The sequence below is a fragment of the Jaculus jaculus genome, chromosome 16, assembly GCF_020740685.1.
Source record: "Jaculus jaculus isolate mJacJac1 chromosome 16, mJacJac1.mat.Y.cur, whole genome shotgun sequence".
Taxonomy (NCBI): domain Eukaryota; kingdom Metazoa; phylum Chordata; class Mammalia; order Rodentia; family Dipodidae; genus Jaculus; species Jaculus jaculus.
The window spans coordinates 40,639,526-40,659,903 of record NC_059117.1 but is presented as its reverse complement, the minus strand read 5'-3'; the positions used below and the strand labels follow the sequence as shown (position 1 = coordinate 40,659,903).

Here is a 20,378-nt window from a genome sequence, read left to right as displayed (position 1 = left end):
TACTTCAAGTTTCTAGCATTTACTTTGTAAAAGAGAAAGGGCCAGGCATGGTGGCACACACCTTTAATCCCAGCACTTGGGAGGCAGAGGTAGGAGGATCACCTTGAGTTCAAGGCCACCCTGAGACTACATATTGAATTCCAGGTCAGCTTGGAATGAAACCCTACCTCAAAAAAAAAGAGAGAGAAAGGAATACAGTTCAAATCTAAGATGCTAAATTAATGAAAAATGATGACAAACTTGACAATGAAATTACAGACCTGTCTTTAATGTTAATGAGTATACTACACAGAGACAACTAGAAACACATTAAGTATTTAATCATTTACTGAAAATGCTATTATATAGTCTCATCAGGAAAATGAAAAATATACTGATATTTTGCCATTTTATCCCACAAACACCACTTAAGAGGTCATTTAATATGAAAACAAATGATACTGACTTATCTTGGTCCATTTTCTTATTAATTATAAATACAAATTCAGTGAAATTTTAAAATAATCAGATTATTCAAATTTTTTGTTATAAAATGAGCAAAATATGCCTTCTATTAATTCCTAAAGCCAATACATATAAACACATTTTCAAGCATGTGATCTCATTCCACATGAACTTAAATCTTAAGATTTTAAAAGCTACAATTTCATGAATTAAATTAGACTTTTTTGTATTAAAAGAAGTACTTCACAAAACTGTTATGATCAATGCTTTTTATTACATAGGTAGTAGTCATGCTCAATCAACAAGGCCAACAGAAACTTGTAAATATCCTGCTAAGCAATCTATTTCACCATTATACATATATATCTTTTAGTTCAGTAACATTAAAATAATTCCTGTATCCTTTTTTTTCATAAAATTTTGCTAAATGAGGCATAGATATACACACACAAGAATTTTTCTTAAAGCAGGTAAAGTAAAAGAGACTAAAACTGTATTTATTGATGAATCAAATATGTAGCCTGACCCTAGTAACACCAAACTCAAAAGTAATTCTCGATCAGAAAAGTGCAGAACAGGATGCATGAAAGTGATATTTATATTCTCCTTAGTTAGTGGTCTATTTGATGTGATATTTAACTGCTAAACTGTTCTAATTCATAATAAAAGCTAGTCAAAGTTTAGAACATTCTGATCAAAATGGGTCTGAACATGCCTTTCAAACCCCTGCTGGTCATAGTCTGGAGGGAACTGCTCGCTGCACATTGGGCACACCTTCCAGTGACTTTCAACATGTTCTTCAAATTTGCTCTGATCATAGTTGGGAGGGAACATTAATTCACATAGGGGACACTTCTTGTGAACATCAAAGCTTAAAGAAAGAGGGGGGAAAAAATGAAAGAATTATGATTTCTAATAAAATTTATAACAGCAGCCAATATATGACAAGGTTACATGATTCTAGTTAGCTGATAATCATACTAAACTTATCATGAAAGTATAGATTCTCCAGAGACCTCATTTTAAATGCTTGCTATTGTGAATGTATAGCAACTCTCTTTATACAGCTGCAAAATTTAGTTCTAAAATTATATCAGAGCTGGAGAGCTGGCTCAGTGGTTAAGGTGCTTGCCTGCAAAGCCGAAAGACCCAGGGTTCAATTCCCCAGTAACAAAGTAAAGCCAGATGCACAAGGTGACAGCATGCATCTACAGTTCGTTTACAGTGGCTGGAGGCCCTGGAACACCGATTCTCTTTTGTACACACACACACACTCTCTCCCCGCCCCTTCTTCCTTCCCTCCCTCTTTCTCAAATAATTTAAAATCAGATCAACAACCTCCCGATTGTTACAATCCACCAATTAAATATAATTAAATGAGGCTTAGTGCCAAAAATTCTTTTCACTAACAGAAAATTCTTTTGTAAAGCTTAAAGGACAAGAAGCTAATGTAGCTCAGTAGTACTGTTATATACCATGCCCATGCCCTGGGTTCAATCACCAGCACCACCAAAAAATAAATTTAGAAAAGCAAGATAATACAGATGATTACTCATAATTTTCCAACTGTGTTCATTCAGTTTAACTGTAACAAGCTTTTACATCAGTTCCTCTAAAGGATTATATGAATCAGATTATCTAGAGGCAGATTAAGTGCAAGTGGACTTTCCAGGTCCTTGGCATTTGGATTTTTAACAACGTCTCGTTCTATGCACTAGTCTTACAAATTCCATGTAATTCTACAAAAGAACAAAAAATCTTACCTGGAATCAAAGCAAAAGCCTGTTCCATGGCTACGTAAATGCTGACTTGGTGGATCAGTAGCAATGGGCACATTCTCATCTTCCTAAGCAAACAGAAAAAAACAATGCAACTTTTTGAGAAAAATGAAACCAAATATAAATTTTTTAATTCAATTGGCCCTATAATACTGACCCTAAAAATGGAAGTAAAATTACCCATTTAAATTTGTGTGTACCACTATTTAATGAGACTTTCACATAAACATATGTTTAAAAGCAAATTTTGTAGAATATTTCACTTTCACTATGGACTAACTAGCCCTTTTAAAACATATTTTATTTTTATTTGTTTGACAAAGAAAGGAGGAGAGAGAGAGACAGAGAGAAAGAATGGGCGTGCCTGGGCTTCCAGCCACTGCAAATAACTCCAGATGCATGTGCCCCCTTGTGCATCTAGCTAACATGGGTCCTGGGGAATCGAGCCTGGGTCCTTTGGCTTTGCAGGCAATGTCTTAACTGCTAAGCCATTTCTCCAAACCAGTGTGCCATTTTTGAAATATAGTTTCTCCCTTATCCACTGAGTATCCATGTCAAGATGCATACGAATGCCTGAAGCTGAGGATGGTACCCAACTGCTTATATACTATGTTCTTTCCGCATGTATGCCCATGACAAACTGTAATTTACAAACTTAGCACAGAGAGGTTAATACTGATAATAAAGTAAAACACAACAACATACCATGAAAAGTTAAGTGAATGTGCTCTCTATTCATCTCAAAATATCTTAGGGTACATCACCTTTTCACTTGAAGGTAACCATTTTCTGGCTTTTGCTTTGGCATATGCAAGTTGCCAGCACTGCTACTTAGTGCTTTAGGTCCCTTATAAAATAGGGTGACTTGAACACAAAACACTGTGCTCTGAAAACAGATTGCTATTAAGTAACTAGCAGACAAGTAGCGTATACAAGTGGATACAATGGACAAAGGGGTGGCTCATGTCTTGCATAAAATCTTAGCACAATACTATGAATTACATGTAACTCAAAACTTATAAACTGCCAGGTGTGGTGGTGCACACCTTTAATCTCTGCATGCAGGAAACTTGGGTAAGAGATCAACACAATTTTGAGGCCAGCCTGGGCTACAGCGAGATCCTGCCTTGGTGGGGGGGGGAGGGGGAAGGGGAGACCTGAATTATAGTTGTGTGCCATCACACCTGGCTGATAATGGCTTTTGCAAAGCTTTTAATTCTATCTTGACTTAGTATTAAGCTTTTCTTATTTAGTTGATGTGAATAAAAGGGGCAATAACCCCTTTACATTTGATTTTTTATAAAGAACCAAGCACATGATAATGAAGACAACAAAAACTATACAAACTGCAAAAATAATCACCTATTTGATTCATTAACTGGTGAATTCATTCCCAAAATCATGTCAATGAAAAACAGCAGATTAGGGCTAAAGAGATGGCATAGTGGCTAAGGTGCTTGCTGGAAAAGCCAAATGACTCAGGTTCAATTCCCCAGTACCCATGGAAAGCCAGATGCTCAAAGTACCACATGCATCTGGAGTCTGTCTGAAGTGGCTAAAGGTCCTGGTGTGCCTATTCTCTGCCACACACACTCTCTCTATCCCTCTCTCATAAGGAATAAATACAGGATTTTTAAAAAAAATAGCAGGTTAGATTGAGAAGTGAGACTATTAAAATAGGCTCTCTGCTAGCAACAACAACAACGACAAAAAAAAAAAAAAGTGGGAAAAGTAGGGCAAGATCTCAAGATATCCAATGGTCTTTCAGCATTGGATCACACACAACTTTATCATACATCTTAAGAGAATGATATTTAAGGTTAATATTTTAATTAATAAACTTGAGTCATATATTAGGCATTTAAGAGGGCAAGAGAATCATGTAATATCCTACTTTTTAAAAAGATTTCTGTTATTTTTAGCAATGTAAGTTACAAATTCAAGAGAATTTATTTAGCAGAAAGTTTAACCAATCAATAGCTAGTATTTCTGCTAAACTAAAATATTTATGAACAAATTCTGTTGGGAAGATCATATTGAAACCTACCTACTAACACTTCTAAATCATTATGATATTTCTTTAGAAAATAATACTTTAAAAAATACTTCACACTAACAGCATTTTTATCCCTTGAGACCCATCTTTTAAAATAGTGTTCATCTATATTTAGACTCATCAACATAATACTACTAGTATTATAAGTTCATATGTAAGCAAATGAAACCAGCTGTGGTAATCTATTGCTACCTTACTATTACTATCTACTGCCTTAAAACTTAAAACTCAAAGTATACTTGATATATACCAAAAAAAGCAGATAATAAGCCTAGACAGTTAAAAGTAGTACTAAAATGGGAATGCTTCTTGGATTTGAGTAAAGTTTTATCACCCTGTGTGGTGATTCCTCAAAAATTCAAAATAAAATTACCATGCCACTACCATACAGTAACGCCACTTTTGCATATATGTCCCAAAGAACCGGAAGCTGGAAAATGAACAAGTATCTACACATATGTTGACAGTAGCACTACTCGTAACAGCTAAAAGAAGAAAACAACTGAATGTCCATTGTAAATGCATGGCTCAACACAATGCGTTATCTACATAATACATTCTTTAAGCTCATTAAAAAAGAAGAAAAACTGGGTGTGGTGTCACATAATGCCTATTACCTTGACATTCAGGAGGCTAAGGTAGGAGGATCTAAATTCAAAGCCAGTTGGCAACATAACAAAAGGATCCTCTAGCAAAAGAATTTTTTAAAAAGGAGGGCAATTCTGACACATGTCTACACTATGAATGATCCTTGAAGACATCTGCTATATGAAATAAGCCAGTTACAAAAATACAATACTACATGATTCCAATTCCAGCAATATCTAGTGTACTCAGATTCAAAGTCAAATAGAGTCAAGTTAGTAGGTATATTTAATAAGAAAATTGGGGAGATTGTTTGTACAACTATGTAAACTGTTACAGAGTAGTCCATTTAGCAACAATGACAAATTTTGAGCCAGGCACACTGGCACACCCCTTTAATCCCAGCACTCAGGAGGTAGAGGTAGGACAATCGCTTTGAGTTTGAGGTCAGCCTAGGAGTAGAGTGAATTACAGGTCAGTCTGGGCTAGAATAAGACCCTACCTGGAAAACAACAACAAAAAATAAATACTTAAACTTTTTGAATGTTTGTGCATTTTAGCACCCCAAAAAAGAAAAAAAAAAAAACAGTTATCAAACTGAAATCATGTGAATTTTCAGTAGCTTATAGGATTACATCTACTCAAAACTTCCCAAACTACAATAATTCTACCCTTGCTGAAATTATGAATTTAAGTGTTTACAGGGATTTTAACTGAAATCTTTATATACATTCTGGAATCAATAATGAATAAAAAGAAAGGTTAGCCACTTTATAAAACTTTTACTAAGTTGGTAATTACCAACTTAACTCAAAAGCATCTATTCACTAAGGCCAAATGTTAACATCTAAAAGAACACAAAAGAAAAGAAAGTACCAGTGACTTGATAACATTTATTTAAAGCCAGATGATATAATCTCTTTAAGTTTTTATTATTATTTATTATTTTATTGTTTATTATTATTATTAGGTAGTAGTATTGAACATTTTTCTTCATTTTGTGAAGTTACGTTTGAATTTTATCAGACAATCATTTTTAGTAATTCATCAGTAAGTGAAAAAACACACTGATCTGTACAATCAAAAAATTAAAAAGCAGGCTAGGGGTAGAGAGATGGCTTAGGGGTTAAGGCATTTGCCTGTGAAGCCTAAGGACTTGGGTTCAATTCCTCAGTACTCATGTAAGCCAGATGCACAAAGTGGCACATGCATCTGTAGCTCATATGCAGCAACTGGAAGCCCTGGTGTGCCCATTCCCTATCTGCCTCTTTCTCTCTCTCAAATAAACAAAAAAAATTTTTTTTTTTTAAAAACCAGACTGGAAATATGGCTTATTGGCTAAGCTCTTGCTTGCAAAGTCTCACAGCTGAAGTGTGATGATTTCCAGTACCCACAAAAAACCAGCTTCACAAAGTGGCACATGTGTCTAAAGTTCATTTGCAGTGTCAAGAAGCACTGAAGCACTCATTCATTCTCATTCATATTCATTCTCACTCCTTCCCTCCCTCCCTGCTTACGAGCAAATAAAAAAGCAATTAATTTTGCAAGAGATCTATCAGCTTTAGGCCTGGAGAGATGGCTTAGTGGTTAAGGTGCTTGCTGAGCAGAGTCAAAGGATCCAGGTTCAATAACCCAGTACCCACATAAAGCCAGAAGCACAAGGTGGCACATGCATCAGGAGTTCCTTTGCAGTGGCTAGGGGCACTTGCATGCCCATTCTCAATTCTTTCTCTCTGTTAACTATATAGTTTTCTTTTTTTAAAAAAGATCTCGATTAGTTTTAAAATTGTTACTTCTCCAAATTAAAAAATTGACTTTAAGCTGGGTGTGGTGGCACTTGGGAGGTTGAAGCAGGCAAACAAGCCTGGTCCACAGAGTTCAGTATAACCTGGGCTACAGTGTATAATCCTGTCATTAAAAAAATAATAATAACAACCCAACTCAAAATGAGCCAAAGACTAAATGAAAGAGTTAAAACTAAAACCCTTAGAACAGATTAAAAGTCACAAACCTTAGTATGTTATGGTTTCTGAGATGCACAGACAAAAAAGGTATAAGCAACAAAATAATCAGATAAAATTTGACTTCATCAAAATTTAAAAAATAAAAAAGTTATGTTTGTAAAGAATACAATCAAGAAAATGAATAAGGGCTGGAGGGATGGCTTAGCGGTTAAGGCGTTTGCCTGCAAAGGCAAAGGACTCAGGTTCAATTCCCCAGGATCCACGTTAGCCAGATGCACAAGGGGGCACACATGTCTGGAGTTTGTTTGCTATGGAGCACCCATTTTTTCTTTCTCTCCCCCCCCTTTCTCTGTCAAATAAACAAAATGAATAAAAGCCAAATGGGAGAATTATTTACAAATAGCTTATCTGATACTCCAATTTAGAAACAGCCAACAAATGGGAATGGACATTTCTCCAAAGAGGATATATAAACATGTAAGGAAGTGTTTGATCTTGTCTCAAAACCAGAGAGAGAGAAGAGGGGAGGAAGGGGCAAAAAAAAAAAAAAAACAATCAATCACTGACTAATCAAGATTTAAAATGTATAAAAATAAATCTTTTGAACTTTATCTTTCACATTTATGCTCAATCTGAGTTAGTTATGCATGCAAAGCCCAATGACAAGAGTTGGATTACTTAGTACCCACATAAAGCCAAATGCACATGGGTGGAGTTCATTTGCAGTGCTGGAGGCCCATTCTCATTCTTTCTCCTGTCCCTCCCTCTTTTTTACAAATAAATAAAAAAAATAGTTTTCCCAATAACCACATGCTACAGTGATTACTCTTTTCCCATTGAACTTTTGTGGCACATTTAGTAAAAGCAAATTGAACACAGTTTACACATTACCTTTATAAACAGAAAACACATCAAAATAAAAACATATGGAAGATGGAAAAATTTAAGAAAAGTGAAACCCCAAGCAATGCATCATGACAAATGGAAAACAGCCACTGTTTCTTTCAAGCTATGATTTTCAATGATTTTTGGGAATCACAAAACAATTTGTTTAAAGGGGGCTAAGAATATAGCTCAGTTGGTAAAAGATTTGCTTCACAAGCACAAAGAACTGAGCTTGGTCCCCAGTACCAACATCAATGCTAGGTGGGGTGAATATGACACACAACCTGTAATCCTATAGTCATGGAGGCAAAGTCAGATCCCTAGGTTATCATTTCCAGATTAACTGGTGAGCTCTAGGCCAATGAAAGACCTTGTCTCAAAAAAAAAAAAAAAAAAAGCAGGCAGCATACCTGAGGATGTCACCCAAGGTTCTCCTCTGGATGACATCCCACATACCCAAACATGTGAAAACACACATACTCAAACATGCAAAAAAATGAAATGTGTTACCAATAAGAACTATCTTCAGGGACTAGAGAGATAGCTTAACAGTTAACACATTTGCCAGCAAAGCCAAAGGACCCAAGCTCAATTCCACAGTGCCCACGTATAGCCAGATGCACAAAGTGATGCATGCATCTGCAGGTCATTTGCAGTGGCTGGAGGACCTGGCACACCCATTTTATCTGCCTTTTTCTCTCTCCCTCCCTCTCTCAAAGAAAGAAAGAAAGAAACAGGCATGAAAAAAAGTTGAAAGTTGAGTGCATTAATGGAGGGAACTATCCATCCCCAAATAACAGGGTTAGATGTTAATACCAGCTGTGGAAGAGGTGGTAGAAAGAATGGAAGAGCTAAAAAGGGGGGAGTGCACGTACAACTTCAGAGGCTGTCGTTACCTGCACAGACCTTCATAATATTGAGCCCATCAACATGTTGTCATGGATGATGGAAGAGGGCAAAAAAAGGGAGGGGGCATCAAAATAGAAGGACTAGTTGGAAAGAAAAGAGGGTTCAGTGGAAGTGAAAAGGGGTAGAAAGAGGGTGGTGGGAGTGGACTATGATCGGGGTACAATGTATGTGTGGAGATGTTTATTTTTAAAATGAAGGTACTTGGCATGGTGGCACACATCTTTAATTCCAACACTCGGGAGGCAGAGGTAAGAGGACTGCCCTGAGTTCAAGGCCACCCTGAGACTACATAGTGAATTCCAGGTCAGCCTAGGCTAGAGTGTGACCCTGCTTTGAAGAAAAAAAGTGAGGGGCTAGAAAGATTGCTCAGTGGTTAAGGTAAATGCTTGCAAAGCTTGACATACCAGGTTGATTCCCCAGTACCCACAAAAGCCAGATGTGCATACAGCTGGAGTTCATTTGCAATGGCATAGCATACCCATTCATTCTCATTTTCATTCTCTATCCTTCCCTCCTTGTTGCAAACAAATCAACAAAAATATTTCTTTAAAAAAATAAAAAATTTTGCAAGATGGAAGGCCCATTCTCTCCCTCTCTCTACTTGCAAATAAAAAAAAATTGTTTTTAAATTTTAGCCAAGCATGTTGGTGCACACATTTAAATGGTTGCTAAGTGTATTAGGAAATAAGACTTACTAGGTATTTCTCTTATTTTTTGTTTTTTGATTTTTCGAGGTAGGGTCTCACTCTAGCTCAGGCTGACCTGGAATTCACTATGTAGTCTCAGGGTGGTCTTGAACTCACAGCGATCCTGCAGCTTCTGCCTCCAAAGTGCTGGAGTTAAAGGCATGCACCACCACACCCAGCCTTATTAGGTATTTTTTTTTTTGGCTTTGGGGATGCTATAGAAGGGAAAAGACTGAAATGCTCGGGGTGTTAGGAAAGAAGGAAGTACAGGAACCTGTGGTGTAGCCTTAACTTACAGGTGATTAAGACCACAGCTTACAGACCAAATGATAAGGTTCAAATTTTATTTGTTTATTATTTTTATTTATTTGAGAGTGACAGAGAAAGAGGCAGGTAGAGAGAGAATGGGTGTGCCAGGGCCTCCAGCCACTGCAGACAAACTCCAGATGCGTGCGCCCCCTTATGCATCTGGCTAACGTGGGTCCTGGGGAGTTGAGCCTTGAACCAGGGTCCTTAGGCTTCACAGGCAAGTGCTTAACCGCTAAGCCACCTCTCCAGCCCAAGGTTCAAATTTCATTTCCTTTTTGTTTTTTTAATATTTTATTTGTCTGCAAGCAGAGGAGGGGGAAGAAAGAGGGAATGAGAGAAAAGGAGAAGGAGGAGAAGAAAGGAGGAAAAGAGGAAGAAAGGGTACACCAGGATTTCTTGCCACTGTAAGCCAACTCCAAATGCATTCATCACTATTGCATATAGCTTTATGTGGGTACTGGGGAACTGAACCTGGGCTGAGCCACCTCTCTGGCCCCTCAAATCCCATTTCTACCTTTAACAACTCTGTGGTTTAGAGCTAGCTGTCTAGTTAACATCTTAGTTTTTTTCCATTATTAACTAACTAGTCAGTGACAACTCCCATCTCAGAATTTCTACCAAGAATACACAGGATTGAAAAGATGGCTCAATTAGTAAAGTCCTTGCCTCACAAGCATGAAGAACTACTTTGGATCCCCAATACCATGTAAAATGCTGGGAGTGGAAACATTCTCTTATAATCTCAGCACAGGGGAGGCAGAGAAAGAAGATCCATGGAATTCTCTGGCCAGTTAGTCTAATGTGCCTGGTGAGCTTTTCCAAGCCAATGAGTCTCAGAAAGAGGTGGATGGTATTCCTGAGGATAATATGTGAGGTTGCTCTCTAGCCTGCACATGCATACACACATGTACCCCATACATATGAACACACACACACACACACACACAACACACCACACATAACAAAGTAACAAATGAATTACCTATTTGAGCTTAGCACTAGCTGGCAAACAGTTACAGAAAAGTTTACAACTCCACCATCACCAAAATTATTATGTTACAGCTATTGCAATTATTAGGTAAATAAGTTATAAATGGATTTGGAATCTGACCAGTTTCTGGTATAATAAAAAACAAAAACATGGCAGGTGTTGACACTTAGGTAGGCTGAAGGAATAGGCTACCTCAACTCTGACTCAAGGGTACCCACTGGGGCCTATGTCTGTTAATTACTCCAAAGGCAAAGAAACAAGCAGATCAATTCAAATTTGCTCTTTACATTCTTAGTAAAGCTACTTAATAAAACCTTTCCCTTATAAGTGATTTTTGTGATTATATAGTACTTTATAGGTTTTGAATGTATATAAAAATTACTATCTAAGGTAGAAAAGTCAAGCTGCTTAATAAAACCTTCCTTTGTAAGTGTTTTTTTTTTGTGGTATATAATCCTATAGTACTTTATAGGTTTTAGATGTACATAAAAATTACTTTCTAAGGTGGAAAAATCTTCTGATTACAAAATACAATTGCTCCAGGTATACATATTAAGAGTAAGAGTCCCTCTATCTCATTACCAAATCTAAGCATGTCAGCAAATGAGCACAAGACTCTAACATTGCCTCTTACGGGTTTGCAGGAGGGTAAAAGCACACAGATCAGAAAGAACATTCTGCTAATTAAACCAAAGCAGATGACTATGGAAGAGCTAAAGGCTTGTCACATGTAACATCTGTGCCAAGAATATCAGATTAAATATGCAAAATGTAAAGTAAAGGTGTAAGAAAGCAGCAAGATAGTACTCAAAACCTTAAATAGACTACAAAAGTTCTGACACTTTTCCTAATTATTCCCAGTAATGGACATAGGAGGCCAAAAGGCAGGAGGAGGAAATACATTTTTCTCCATTATGAGTGTTGAACACTAGGTCTAAAATCATGCCTGTCTGAACACTGATCAGTTTCTGCAAAGGTTAATAGCAATTAAATGCAGCAAACTAGATTAAATGAGAAACAGGTCATGATACTACTGTACTTGCAAAGAGCACGATAAAGCATTTCCTTTACATTTATCTTAATGTGCAGAAAATCCAAAAAGAGCTATGGAAAAAAAAAGAATCTATTTCCAAAACAGAAGAGCCCTAAGGGATCTATTTATTAAAAGTTTTTAAATGACATGTTACATAAAGTAATTCAAATATATTATGTTGCTACCACAGAGTAAAACGTTACATAATTAAAGATAACTTAAAGAGAATTTATCCCAAAAGAAAACTGTATGATAAAAATAATAGAGCTTGCCTTAAATTTTACAGAAAGATATAAATGTTAAATAAGGAGAATACAGAGTGAATTGCAGGTCAGCCTGGGCTAGAGCATGACCCTCCCTCCAAAAAGAAAAAAGAAAAAGAAATAAAAGATATTAGGATTGGGAAGGAATTAGATTGGGAGGGAAGAAGTAAAACTGGCTCTATTTATAGATGATATAATTTTATATATTAGTAATCTAGACTGCACATGATAGTGCATGCCTTTAATCCCAGCACTTGGGAGACAAGTAGGAGGATCACTGTGACTTTGACTTTGAGAATTGCCTCAGACTACAGAGTGAGTTCCAGGTAAGCCTGGTCTACAGTGAGACCCTACCTTGAAAAACAAAACAACAGTAACAACAAAAAAAACCCTTTATTTTCCATTAAAAAATAAAGAACTTTAGGTAATATTCCAACTTAAAAAGGTAAAATTCTGAATAGTCATTTCTCTAAAGAAAATATACAAATAAATATAAAATTATAACTGACAGTATTTTTGCATCAGCCTCATTTAAAACTGTTTCTTTCAGCTCAGTAAATCTACATAAAAAGATTGCAGCATGTGTCTTAGGAAGTGATAATTATGGTTAATGGATAACTATAGATTTTTGACAACAGTCTCTGAATTTAAACTTTTACTTTAGTATTCAAGTCTTAAAAGTATAAGTCTGAAAAACACTAGTTTTCACATTTAAACACCAGTTTTTCCAGAAAACAAGTAAATGATTTTCCTTACACACACACACGCACACACACCCCTCTCCCACCCCATGGCCAACTCCTCATCTAAACCAGAAAACCAACAACACAGGTTCAGCCAATGGAAATTCAATTTACTTTGCTGTCCTCAGGGTCTTCTAAACCATCAGGCCGACTAAGATTTCGAGCAGGCTGGCTGCAAACAACACTGTCTTCCCAAGAGGCCACTCTCCCAGGTGGTCTTTGCATTTCATCTGGATAAAAAGCACCATCTGCTCCATCTACAATAAGAATTTTAGAAAAAGGCTTAAAAATTTGGAAGGTAGGATAAAAGAAGTTACAAAATCACCATCTCCATGTATAGAATAAATGAGTAGGATAGGTACTAATGATGGTTCTCAATGGCAGTATACTTTTCTCAAATACCTAAGGCCCTGGAGATCAATCCAGAGCACATGAAAGGAAGGAAAAGGAGAAAGGATCAAACAGGTACATTAGATTGAAGAACAATCAAATAGATATTGGATATGGTAGCATGTGCCTGTAATACAAGGCAGGTTGAGGCAAGAGGATCTAGAGTTCAATGCCAGTCTGGGCTACAATGAGACCATGTTTCTCTCATGTTTTTATTTTTAATCTACATTTTTAATATAAAAATAATATGTAAGAAGTAAACAGACTACTCATTAAGGTATGTCATATTTAGATGATGTCACTAGCAGTATTTCACATTAAAACAACAAATTACATGAATAAAATGTTTCTATTAGAGTTGCTTATATAAGAGGGAAAAAAATAACCACTAGATTCCATGTATCCCAAACCAAAAATACCTTACCAGGCTGGAAAGATGGCTTAGGGGTTAAGGTGCTTACCTGCCTAAGGACCCAGATTCAATTTCCCAGTACCCATGTAATAAGCACAAGGTGACACAAGAATCTGCGGTTTGTTTGCAGTAGCTAGAGGCCCTAGCATGCACATTTTCTCCCCCCACCCCCGCTTCTCTCTCTGCTTCTATCTCTCTCAAATAAATAAATAAAATATTTAAATACACACACACTAAGAAAAAAATACTTTACCAACCTCTTGTTTCCTGTGTTGCATAAGGATTACCATACTGCAGAACTGGCTTTGCACTTGGCAGTGCAGGAACAAGCCCATTTTGCTCTGAGAATGTGTTGAGACACTGTGAGAACTGCTGGGAGCTCTGACCGTCCTTCTTCCTTTCTTGTTGATTTTCTACACTTCTTTTAAGTTCCTAAATTAACCAAAAAAAAAAAAAAAAGTAAGTAGAGCAAAGATTAAATAAAAGCCAGGTGTGGTGGCCCACACCTTTAATCCCAGCACTCAGAAGGCAGAGGCAGGAGGATTGCTATGAGTTGGAGGCCAAACTGGAACTACATAGCCAATTCCAGGTAAGCCTGGCATACAGTGAAACCCTACCCCCCAAAATAAACAAAAAAACCCACAAAGATCAAACAAAAGCAACACTGACATTTAACCAAAATACAACAATATTTTTTAAATGTTTCAGATATGAACTTGGAAAGGCTGGCTCTCAACTTCTCAAAACAGCTGCTTCACATTAAAAATCAGAAAGCAGGCTAAACCCCAATGCATTTTCAAATTTATTTATGCCCAAAATGCCCTTGTTAGTTGGCTAATATCAGGGAAACTGAATTTCTTACTACTTAGCTATTAACAAATTCTAAGGAAAAAAAAAAAAAAAAACAGACCATTTACTTCCCCAGTGAATTCTACCCAACATTTAAGATTCATTTTAAAATGCTTAAGTCTGAGCTGGAGAGATGGCTTAGCAGTTAAGGCACTTGCCTGCAAAGCCAAAGGATCCTGGTTAGACTCACCAGGACCCACATAAGCCAGATGCATAATAAGGAAGCACATGCATCTGAAGTTCGAATGGTGTGGCCATTCTACCCCCCCCCCCCGCCGCCTCTTTCTCTCTCTTAAAAATAGATATATATATTTCCCAGTGCTATTCTGCTATAAACCCAACAAGATAGCCCAAGAACTCTACAGGCCTTAGCCTTCATTCATAAATCCTGATATAAAAATCCTTACTAGCAAATCAAGTGCAACAACATTATAAAAATAAGTTTTGCCCTAAGACATCCAAGAAAATCAGTCAATATAATTCATGTTAACAAATTAAAGTTTAAAAAAATATTTCGGGCTGGAGAGATGGCTTAGCGGTTAAGCGCTTGCCTGTGAAGACTAAGGACCTCGGTTCGAGGCTCGGTTCCCCAGGTCCCACGTTAGCCAGATGCACAAGGGGGCGCACGCGTCTGGAGTTCGTTTGCAGAGGCTGGAAGCCCTGGCGCGCCCATTCTCTCTCTCTCCCTCTATCTGTCTTTCTCTCTGTGTCTGTCGCTCTCAAATAAATAAATAAATAATTAAAAAAATATATTTCAAGGGCCGGGCGTGGTGGCATACGCCTTTAATCACATCACTCAGGAGGTAGAGGTGTACCATGAGTTTGAGGCCACCCTAAGACTACACAGTTAATTCCAGGTCAGCCTGGACCACAGTGAGACCCTAACTTGAAAAAAAAAAAAAAAAAGATTTCAATATATGCAGGAGAAGTATTTTACAAAATTTCAGACCTATTAAGTTCTTTTTTAATCTCAGCAACTTAAAATAAAAAGAATTTCCTTAACATGAATAAAAGAACTCTAAAACCTGCAAAACTTTAAGTTTAAAAAACCCAAGTGATTCTACTGAAGATCAAAGGATGTCTGCTCTCCCCGCTTCTATTCAAAATGACCAGTGAATTAAGGCAAGATAAAGATCACAGCATGAGAATGAGAAGGAAATAAAGCTGTTTTTATTCAGATGATATAATGGTAGTATGGTAAATCCTACAGCCTCTACAAAAACTAAGTAAATGAGTGTATTTAAGAGTGGCTGAATATAAACTCAATATAGGGGCTGGAGAGGCCACCCAGGAGTTAAAGGCATTTACTTGCAAAGCCTGATGGCCCAGCTTCAGTTCCCCATGACCTACTTAAAGCCAGATGCACAAAACAGCATGTGTCTAGTTTGCCCTGGTGTGCCCATAGTCTCATCCTCCTGAGTTGTGCTCGTGCTCGCATTCTCTCTCTCCTATAAGTAAATATGCACCACTTTGTGCATGTGGCTTTACACCTGGGTACTGTGCAATCAAACCTGCATCATTAGGCAATGCAGGCAAGCGCCTTAACCAGTGAGCCATCTCTCCAGCCCTCAATATGTTTTTAATAGTCAATAGGTAAAATCAATGTATTCCTATATATAAGCAACAAACAATTAGAACAGATTTTGTAACAAATCCGTTTAGAGAAGGATGAATAGATAATATGAAATGCTTAGTAAATAACTCAAAAGGAGGATGGAGAGATGGCTCAAGGGGCTTGCTTACAAAACCTGATGGTCCGAGTTTAGGTCCCCAACACCCATATAAGCCATATACACAGTGGCACATGAATCTGGAGTGAGTTTGTACTAGCTAGAGGCCCTGGAGTTCTTGTTCTTTCTCTCACTTTGGAAATAAATAAAAATATTATGCTGGATGTGGTGGTGCTCGCCATTCATCCCAGTACTCAAGGAGGCAGAGGTATGAGCATCACCATGAGTTTGAAGCCACCCTGAGACTACACAGTGAATTCCAGATCAGCCTGAACCAGAGTGAAATGTTAACTCAAAAAACCCTCCCCCAAAAATTATGTATGCATATAGGTATGTATATGGGGCTGGAGAAATGGCTTAGCAGTTAAAGCACTTGCCTGCAAAGCCTAATGACGTGGATTCAATTCCCCAAATAAAGCCAGATATGCAAAGTGGTGCAGGTGCGTGAAGTTCATTTCTACTGACTGGAAACCCTGGCATGCTCACTGTCTCTCTTTCTCCCTCTGCTTTCAAATAAATAACAACACATGAAAAAATATTGTTTAAAAAATAACTAAGAAAAAGGTAATGAAAGATATACAAAGCTCTACACAAAAAGCAAAAACACAATGCTGAGAGCATAAGCAAATAGAGACATACATCCCAAGTTCACAAACTGGAAAACACTATTTTTATGCTATTAATTCCTACCCAACTACAGGCATTTTTGGTAAAGATCTGGTGGCTGTAGCTACCAGGACTTATATTTAGGTCCTCTATTCTGCTCCACTGATCTACTTGTCTGTTTTTGTGCAGTACCATGCTGTTTTTGTTACTATGGCTCTGTAATATAGGTTAAAATCAGGTATGATGGTGATATCACCAGTCTTATTTTTGTTGCTCCAAATTGCTTTCGATATTTGAGGTTTTTTTTTTTTTTTTTTTTTTTTTTTTTTTGGTTTTTCGAGGTAGGGTCTCACTCTGGTCCAGGCTGACCTGGAATTAACTCTGTCATCTCAGGGTGGCCTTGAACTCATGGCGATCCTCCTACCTCTGCCTCCCGAGTGCTGGGATTAAAGGCGTGCGCCACCACGCCCGGCGATATTTGAGGTTTTATGTGCTTCCAAGTGAATTTTTAGATTTTCTATTTCCATTGGAATTTTGATGGGGATTGCATTAAATGTGTGGACTGCTTTTGATAGCATTACCATTTTCACAATATTGATTCTTCTAATCCAAGAACAAGGGATATCTTTCCATTTCTTACTGTCTTCTGTAATTTCTCACTTGAGAGTTTTAAAGTTTTCCTTAGTAGAGAGCCTTCACTTCCTTGGTTAGCTTTATTCCAAAGTACTTTATTTATTTTTTGATGCAATTGTGAATCGGAGTGATTCTCTGATTTCATCCACTGTGTGTTTGTTGTTAGCACATAGGAAAGCTACTGATTGCTGTCTCTTTTTTTGCATCCTGCTACATTGCTGTGTTTATCAGCTCTAAGCTTCTTCAAAAAATAGTGCATGGAAACTGGGTATGTATTACAGAAGGATGAAAATAGATCCTTATCTCTCTCCATGCACAAGAATTAAGTCGAAATGATCAAAGCCCTTATTATAAAACCTGAAACTCTGAAACTGCTAGAGGAAAAAAGGGAGGAAACCCTTCAACATACTGGTCTTGGCAAAGACTTTCTGAATATAACTCAATTACTCAGGAAATAAAACCATGGATCAACCACTGGGACCTCATGAAATTACAAAGCAAAGGACACTGTGAATAGAGCAGAGGCAACTGACAGAATGGGAGAAAATCTTTGCCAGCTATACATCTGACAGAGGAGTAATATCTGAAATATACAAAGAACTCAAACAACTAAATAATAAGAAATCAAGCAACCCAATTTAAAAAAATGGGCTATGGAAGAAATACAGATAACATACAAACATCTAAAAAAAGTTGTACATCTCTAGCCATCAGGAAAATGCAGATAAAGCTACATTGAGATTCCATGTCATTCCCATCAGAATGGCTACCTTTATGGGGGGGGGGGACCATAAATGCTGGCAAAGATATGGAAAAAAGGAACACTGCTATGCTGCTGGTGAGAATGCAATCTGGTACAGCCATGTGGAAATCAGTGTGGAGGTTCCTAAGACAGCTAAAATTAGATTTACCATATGATCCAGCTATATCACTCCTACACATATTTCTTAAGGACCAGTCTCACTACCTTAAGAAATTCTTGCTCAACCATGTTTATTGCCACTCTATTCACAATAGCTAGGAAATGGAACCAGCCTAGATGCCCTTCAAATGAGTGGATAATGGAGATGTAGCATATTTATACAAAGGAGTTCTACTTAGCAGTAAAGAAAAATGAAATTATAAAATTTGCAGGAAACTGGATGGATCTGGAAAGGATTATACTTAGTGAGGTAACCAAGCCCAGAAAGCCAAACATCACATACTCTCTCTCATATGTGGATCCTAGCTACAAATGATTAGACTTCAATGTAAGCTGGAATAAAACTCAGTAGCAGAGGCCAGTAAGCTAGAAAGGGGATAAAAAGGAATAGAAAAGAAGGGAAGGTAGACTTAATAGGACGGTATTGTATATGTAAGTAGAACAGATTAATGGGGGTGGAAAGGCCTAAGTGAGGTCAGGGGAAGAGACTGAGTAAAGGAAAGGTAGAGGGAGAGCTAATCAAAATCTAAAAGAGTATGAATAAGTCATATGGAAACCTACCAGACCCCCAAGAATTCTTTTAATATAAATGACTTTAAGGTACAATCTGCAACAACTGAGAGGCAAGGGGATAAAGAGGTAGAGGTCAGCATGGCCTACATAAAAAGATCCTCTCTTAATTTGTGTCTAGAGTTCATTTTCAGTGGCTGAAGGCCCTGGCATGCTCATTCTCTCTCTCTCTCCCCCCTCACCCTTTCTCTCTCTGAAATATACATACATATATGTATACATATTTTTTAAAAAGAACATTGTTTGGGAGTTCAAGTAGGAAGAATGCCTTAAATTTGAGGCCAACTTATCTACAAAGTGAGTTCAAAGCCAGCTTAGGGTCTCAAAAAATAATAGGGAGGGCCAAGCATAGGGGGAACAATTCTTTAATACCAGCACTCAGGAGGCAGAGGTAGGGGGATCACCATGAGTTGTTCCAGGCCACCCTAAGACTACATAGTGAATTTCAGGTCAGCCTGGGATAGAGTAAGACCCTAGCTTGAAGAACAAAAAAACTTAAAAAATAATGGGAAGGATTATTCACTTGAGTAATGCTTAATGATCACTTGTTATTTTCAAGGCAATTGTGTATGGATCTAGGGTTCTGAGCTAAATGATGAAGCCCTAATCCTGAGAAGCTTGAGGTAGGTTTCGGAGTTTTTAAAAATTTGAAGAGCAGACAAGTATTTAACAGGTTGTTTGAACTAGAAAACAGAAATGCTGGGGCTGGAGAGATGGCTTAGTGGTTAAGGCACTTGCCTGTGAAGCCTAATGACCCAGGTTCTACTCCCCAGTGCCCCTGTAAGCTAGATGCTTAAGGTGGTACATGCATCTGGAGTTTGTTTGTAGTGGCTAGCAGCCCTGGAGTGCCTATTCTTTCTGTCTGTCTGTCTCTGTCTCTCACCCTCCTCCGTGTGTGTATATGTATATATGTCTGCCTTGTCCATCTCAAACAAATAAATAAATATACTAAAGAAAACAAATTCTTAAGAGTCCATATGAACCCCAGACACATACACTACCATATACATTTGGCTTACGTGGGTTCTGGGGAGTCTGGGTCCTTAATCATCGCATGTAAGCACCTTAACTGCTGAGCCATCTCTCCAGCCCAAGAACAACTTTTTTTTTTTTTTTTTTTTTTTAAAAAGGAGACAGGGGCTGAGAGATGGCTCAGTAGTTAAGGCACTTGCCTACAAAACCTAACAACCAGAGTTCTATTCCCCAGTACCCACATAAAGACAGATGTAGTAAGGAGCACATGCACATTATCTAGAGTTTGTTTGCAAAGACTAGAGGCCCTGCCATGTCCATATTCATTCTCATGTTCTCCTTACTTGGAAATATACATACATACATACATACATATATATATATATTTTTTTTTTTTTTTTTAAAGAGACAGCAGCTGGCTAACATGGCATTCCTGACAAGGCAAGGAATTTGACATAAAGTTACTAGTCTCACTACATTTCTTTTACCAAACGTTTTTATAAGCAAATGGTATAAATTCACTCCATTATTTTGTTTATTTGTTCAACAAATACTTAACTTCAAATGCAGGCACTGTAACTTGGATTACAAATACAATAATTAATAAAACAGAAATAAATCTGTATCTTCCACGGTCATTACAATAAA

General features: G+C 37.4%; 1 protein-coding gene across 4 annotated transcripts in view; it reads right to left on the bottom strand.

Moving 5' to 3' along the window:
• Positions 1 to 252: 252 nt before the first annotated feature.
• Tax1bp1 (Tax1 binding protein 1) overlaps positions 253 to 20,378 on the bottom strand; it is an 82,082-nt gene continuing 61,956 nt past the window's right edge. For all 4 annotated transcript variants that reach the window (XM_004652778.2, XM_045135993.1, XM_045135992.1 and 1 more), the window contains exons 14-17: positions 13,706 to 13,880; positions 12,761 to 12,903; positions 2,208 to 2,290; positions 253 to 1,315 (exon numbers count right to left, since the gene is read on the bottom strand). In XM_004652778.2, coding sequence (XP_004652835.2) covers positions 1,114 to 1,315; positions 2,208 to 2,290; positions 12,761 to 12,903; positions 13,706 to 13,880 — 603 coding nt within the window. In that variant the 3' untranslated portion in view covers positions 253 to 1,113. The remainder of the gene's footprint in view (positions 1,316 to 2,207; positions 2,291 to 12,760; positions 12,904 to 13,705; positions 13,881 to 20,378) is intronic.